The following is a 6434-nucleotide window of genomic DNA, read 5'->3' as shown; positions in this document are numbered from 1 at the left end:
TGAACAAGTTTAAAACATGCAAATAAAAGGTAATCCTGACCTGGATCCTTTAGTCAATCTAAAATGAAGCTTTTGGGGGGGGTCTTCAAATTTCCATGTTTGAAACCCAAATAAACCACTTCTCTTCATGCTTGACTTCGTAAGATAGAGTTTAGGGTTAGGGGTAGATACGTACATGATTTTTCTAAGTATTGTTATGCCCATTTTTGAATCTTGGTCAAATCCTAAGTTTGACCAAGATTTGAACAAGTTTAAAACATGAAAATGAAAAGGTGTGCATGGATCCTTCTTAGTCACTCTAAAATGAAACTTTTGGGAGGTTTTTGAAATTTCCATGTTTGAAACCCAAAACCACTTCTCTTCATCCTTGATCGACTTCATAAGACAGTGTTTAGGTTTAGGGGTAGATACATGATTTGTCTGGTTTGAAAATGTTTAGACCTTGTTTATCAACTTGAATGCTTACTATATGACATAAGAATACTATGTGCTTTGGTTTTCATTTTTTATATTTTTACTGAATTTTTATGCCCATTTGATCTTGGTCAAATCCTAGGTTTAATTAACCAAGATTTAATTAAACAAGTTTAAAACATGAAAATGAAAAGGTAAGCATGCATCGATCCTTATTAGTCACTCCAAAGTGAAGCTTTTGGGAAGTTTTTGAAATTTCCATGTTTGAAACCCAAAATGACTTCTCTTCGTGCTTGATCGACACTTCAGAAGACAAAGTTTAGGGTTAGGGGTAGATATATGATCGATTTCTCTGGTTTGAATATGTCTAGACCATGTTTATCAACTTGAGTGCTTACTATATGACATAAGAAGGCTATATATGTGCTTTGGTTTTTCATTTTTTTTTTGAATTTTTATGCCCATTTGAATCTTGGTCAAATCCTAAGTTTGACCAAGATTTGAACAAGTTTAAAACATGAAAATGAAAAGGGTAAGCCTGGATCCTTCTTAGTCACTCTAAAATGAAGCTTTTGGGAGGTTTTTGAAATTTCCATGTTTGAAACCCAAATTAAACCACTTCTCTTCATGCTTGACTTTACAAGACATAGTTTATGGTTAGGGGGTAGATACATGATTCGTCTGTTTTAAATATTTCTAGACCTTGTTTATCAACTCGAATGTCTTACTATATGACATAAGAAGACCATGCGCTTTTTTTTGAATTCTTATGCCCATTTGAATCTCTTGGTCAAATCCTAGCTAGGTTTGACCAAGATTTAAACAAGTTTAACACATGAAAATGAAAAGGTAAGCTTGTATCCTTGTTTAGACCTTGTTTATCAACTTGAATGCTTACTATATGACGTAAGAAGGCTCTATGTTCTTTGGTTTTTCATTTTTTTGAATTTTTATGCCCATTTGAATCTTGGTGAAATCCTAGGTACGGTTTGACCAACATTTGAACAAGTTTAAAACATGCAAATAAAAGGTTATCCCGACCTGGATCCTTTAGTCAATCTAAAATGAAGCTTTCGGGGGGTTCTTCAAATTTCCATGTTTGAAACCCAAATAAACCACTTCCTCTTCATGCTTGACTTCGTAAGATAGAGTTTAGGGTTAGGGGTAGATACGTACATGATTTTTCTAAGTATTTTTATGCCCATTTGAATCTTGGTCAAATCCTAAGTTTGACCAAGATTTGAACAAGTTTAAAACATGAAAATGAAAAGGGTAAGCCTGGATCCTTCTTAGTCACTCTAAAATGAAGCTTTTGGTAGGTTTTTGAAATTTCCATGTTTGAAACCCAAAACCACTTCTCTTCATGCTTGACTTCACAAGACATAGTTTATGGTTAGGGGGTAGATACATGATTCGTCTGTTTTAAATATTTGTAGACCTTGTTTATCAACTTGAATGCCTTACTATATGACATAAAAGACCATGCGCGCTTTGTTTTTTTTTTTTGAATTCTTATGCCCATTTGAATCTCTTGGTCAAATCCTAGCTAGGTTTGACCAAGATTTAAACAAGTTTAACACATGAAAATGAAAAGGTAAGCTTGTATCCTTCTTAATTAGTCACTCCAAAATGAAGCTTTTGGGATGGTTTTTGAAATGTCCATGTTTGAAACCCAAAACAACTTCTCATCGTGCTTGACTTCATAAGACAGAGGTTAGGGTTAGGGGGTAGATACATGATTTTTGTGGTTTGAATATGTCAGACCTTGTTTATCACCTTGAATGCTTACTATATGACATAAGAAGACGACGTGCTTTTGTTTTTCATTTTTTCGATTTTTTTGAATTTTTATGCCCATTTGAATCTTGGTCAAATTATAGGTTTGACCACGATTTAAACATGTTTAAAACATGAAAATGAAAAAGTAAGCCTGGATCCTTCTTAGTCACTCCAAAATGTACCAATTGATAGATGAGTTAACTTGGCTTCATGGAAAAAATAATGTCATGTAAATGAGTTAACTTGGCTTTCGTACCCTTGAATCCATAGGAACTTTGTACAGTACAAATGTATTAGTATAATAATCAACCGAGTTTTTACACCAACAGGTCTGTCACTTACGTGTGGTGCCCATGCGTGAGGTCCCACACTTCAGTGAGCACAAGTCAAGTGCGGTAGGTATGCAAACTCCAAGCCATCTTCTTTGTCAGGAGAAGACGCATCAGGATGCGTACTGGAAGTCTCTGGGTCCTTCAGGATCCTTCGGTTGTCCCTCTCACACACACAAAAAAATCTCTCTCATTCTCGGCCTCACTCGCTCACACCTCCTGCTCACTGACAAAACCTGCACACAGTCAACATCATCACCCGAAAAAGGGGAGACACCATAATGCTCTCCCTCCTTCTCTCCTTCCGAGTGATCCCTCTTCCTCCGAGTTTCACTCGACGGGCAAACACATATGTGCTGCATAGTAGAGTAATAATAAAAAGGTACATAGAAAAATCGAGCTACGAATCTATAATTAAATAGGTTAAACTAGGGTTTTGCCCAGTACTACATGTCGTGGATGTAACCACGGCAGATGCTACAGGGGGTAGCACTTCATTGATGCGAGGGGAAGGGAACATTGCCATCTACGGGTCGAGGTGCAAGAGACGCAAGGGTTTTACCCAGGTTCAGCCCCTCCGGAGAGTAAAAGGCCTACGTCCTGCTAGATCTTTATTGCTCAGTGGAGAATTACAATGGGGGGGCTCAGTCGGCGGCTACGCCGAGAGCTTACAGGGGGAGATTGGATCTCGAGTAAGGTGTCCTCTAGGGTTTAAGCTCGGGGGTTTATATAAGCACCCCCGGCCTAGGGTTACATGGAGATAACTCCGAATCATATCAGTTGCTACTAATCCGGGATCCGCTATCCCTCTCGCAAGTAACCTTCTTGTCCAGCCGTGTGGACCTCCTCCTTGGGATCACGGCCCAGTCGCCTTAGGGCCCAGTCGCTTAGGCGACTGGCGATCCACCCAAGCCTCTATCTTCATGGCGACTGGGACTGGCGACCCACCCCCTATGGGCATATCCCCATCAGTAGTCGCCAAGCGCGGTGGTGAAGAAGCGCGGATCTGGAACAAGTCTTGGAGAGGCGCGGTGATGGATCAAGATGAGTCGCCGCCGGGCTTCCAAAGATAAAGTCGCGGGTGCGGTGGCAGTCTCAGTCGCCATAATTTGATCAGTCAGTCGGCGTGTGACAGTCGGCTCTAGCCAGTCGCCGTTTGCCAGTCGACGCGTAGTCACCATAGAGACACGTGGAGAGGCCAACGGCTAGATTTCACGTTGACCGAGGCGCACACCGTCTGCATGTTGTTGACCGTTGGGCTCGACGTGACCGCTAACGGCTAGTTTAACGGCTATTCAGCCGGTGACGGCGCAGATCTCGACCGTTGATTGCGGGGCGGCGATTCCGGGACAATTCAACGAACAGATCTCATCCTCAATCTGAGCGAGTGCGGGCGGTATAAAGGGTCGCCCCTAGGATTAGGGTTCAACACTCCTCCGCATTCATCCCCCATCTTCTCTTCATCTCATCTTCATTCCACACTCCACACGCATCCATGGCGGCGAAGGGTTGGGGCAAGTCGAAGGTCACGCGGGAGTCTCTCCTCCCGTACGTCGCCTCCGGAGTCATCCCGGAGTTCAACCAGAGCGATGGCGGGTTCCGCCGGCGAACGAGACGGAGCCCCTCCCACGGCCCGGGAGTTCGTGATCTTCATGAGCTTCCTCGATCGCGGGTTCGCTCTCCCCACCTCCGATTTCCTCCGGCGATTGCTGGCCTTCTACAGCATCAAGGTTTCCGACCTCGGGCCGCACAGCGTCCAGCAGATTTCTCTGTTCGTGGCGCTGTGCGAATGCTACTTGGGCTGTCCGCCCTACTTCCCGCTGTGGGTGTCCATCTTCCACGGGCGGGCGACTCGGGCCAGCAAGAACAGCGAAGCACTCATCCCGAACGGGGGGATCACCTTCCGTGAAGTCCGGGGAAAGCTTCATCGACATGGCGCTCCCCAAGAAGGCGCGATCGCTGTGGCGTCGTTTCTGGTTCTACGCCAAGGAGTACACTCCCCCGGGCGAGGTATGCATTCCCCAATACAGTCCCGAGCCGAGCGTCCCGCGGCGCCTCAATGTCCGGTCGCTGCCGCGCGAGCAGGAGAAGGTGGTGAAGGATATGCGCCAAGCGATCCAGGCGCTAAAAGATGACGGCCTGACGGCGGTCGACATGTACAACTGTTGGCTTGGCCGGCGGCTGATCCCCCTGCGGTGCCGAGCTCACCCCATGTGGGAGTACCGGGGACAGAACGACCGCACCCGGTCGACGGCGACCGAGTGGGACGAGGGCGAGTACCGGAAGGCGCTCGCTAAGATCACCACTGCCACCTTTACTTCCTTCGAGGACGGCTTGCAGCCCTACACCGAAGACACCCCAGCGCCTCAGGTAATGCTTCGCATGGCGACTTCGCACGGCTTAGCCGCGCTTCTTCCTTTCTGACTTGTTCCTTTGATTCGATTGCAGCGTTGGCGGAAGATCGCAGACCACCTCCCTCCTCTCGCCGGAAAGGAACCACCGGAGATGACCGAAGGCGAGGAGGAAGAGGTCGACGAGGAGGAGGAGCGCACCGAGTCGGACTCGGAGGCGCGGGACTTCATCAGACTCCCGCGCGGGTCGAAGAGGGGTGCCGAGTCCTCGTCCCAGGGCGCGGCTGAAGAGGAGGCGACCTCCCGTCCGGAGGACAAGGCGGAGCCCTCCAAGGAAGGGGCCGAGCCGCTATCGAAGCGACTGCGCCCCACTCTCCTGGAAGGGTCCATGAGGCTTCAGCGTCCCTTGAAGGACGCGATCGATGCGGGAGCTCGGGCCGGTCCGGGCGTAAAAGCGATTCCCACGGTGAAGTAAGTATTTCTTGTCGAATTTATCCTTCCTGCGACTGGACTGAGTGTCGACTCACCTCGCCTCTCTGTAGGTCCAAGAAGAAGACCTTGGCGAAGCCGCCCGCGGCCGGGGTGGCGGCCACGAGGGCGGCCGAGGCAAAGAAGAAAGCCGCGGAGAGGAAGGCGGCGCCGTCCGACCTTGGGGGTGCGGGGTCGGCTCCAGAAGAGCCCGCCGCCGGGAGTCAAGCGGAGAAGGAGAGCATTAGCCACGTCGAGCCCACCGCCAACGTTTTTCCTCTACCCAGCATGGCTCGCGGGGGCATGGCGAGTGCGGCGACGGGTCCGGACGTTGCTCCGCCTGTGGTGGAGGAGGAGTCGACTGACATTGGATCGACCGAGGGCGTAAGGCACCCGAAGTTGAAGAGGACATCGTCGAGGAGGGCGGCCTGTCGGAGCCACTGAAAGAGCGCCGGTCCAAGGCCGCCAGGGACCGCGCCCCGCCCAGTGACACCGACACGCGGACGGGCGAGGTTCCGTCGACTGAGGCGGTGATGCGAGCGGACGGGGCGACCGAGTCGCGTCATCCGCCGCCGTCTTCATTGACCTTCACCGAGCTCCACACGGCGCTTGGCGAGGCGCATGTGGTAAGTGTCGCTGAACACGTGGCCTAGTCACCCCCAGTCCCGAGGGTCGACTTGGTCCGAAAGGGCGAGTCGAGTCTCTATTTGCTTTTGTTTGTTGACCTTGGCATTTTTGTTTGGTTTCCGTAGGCGGAGATTAAGCGGCTGACCGCGCTTGTGGAGGAGGCGGCGCGTAAGAACCGGAAGCTGATTGCCCTGGGCAAGTAACTCATGCCCACTCGCCGTCCTCATTCAGTGTCACTGGCCCGGGCGTTCGTTCTCACCGTTTCCTTTTCTTGTAGCAGAGGCGCAGGCAAAGGCTCTTGCCGAGGCTCGGGAAGGGTTCGTCAAGGAGTCCTTCTACCGTGAAGCCGAGTTCCGGGCGCAGCAGGCCGAAGAGGCCCGGAAAAGGGCGAAAGCGGAGGTGGCGGAATTGACGAAGGTCCTGGAGCAGAAGGGCCGGGAGCTGGAGGACGTCATCACCGAATACA

The 6434-nt window shown here is 49.5% G+C and overlaps 1 protein-coding gene across 1 annotated transcript; it reads left to right on the top strand.

Annotated features, from left to right (window-relative positions):
- The first annotated feature begins 4990 nt into the window (after positions 1-4990).
- On the top strand, positions 4991-5785 carry LOC139832886 (uncharacterized). Its single transcript, XM_071822834.1, has 2 exons — positions 4991-5344; positions 5416-5785. The coding sequence occupies exons 1-2, from the start codon at positions 5028-5030 to the stop codon at positions 5783-5785; spliced, it is 687 nt and encodes a 228-aa protein (XP_071678935.1). The 5' UTR covers positions 4991-5027.
- Positions 5786-6434: the final 649 nt, after the last annotated feature.

This window comes from Lolium perenne, chromosome 1 (genome assembly GCF_019359855.2).
Source record: "Lolium perenne isolate Kyuss_39 chromosome 1, Kyuss_2.0, whole genome shotgun sequence".
NCBI classification, from domain to species: domain Eukaryota; kingdom Viridiplantae; phylum Streptophyta; class Magnoliopsida; order Poales; family Poaceae; genus Lolium; species Lolium perenne.
This window is presented reverse-complemented; position numbering and strand designations above follow the sequence as displayed.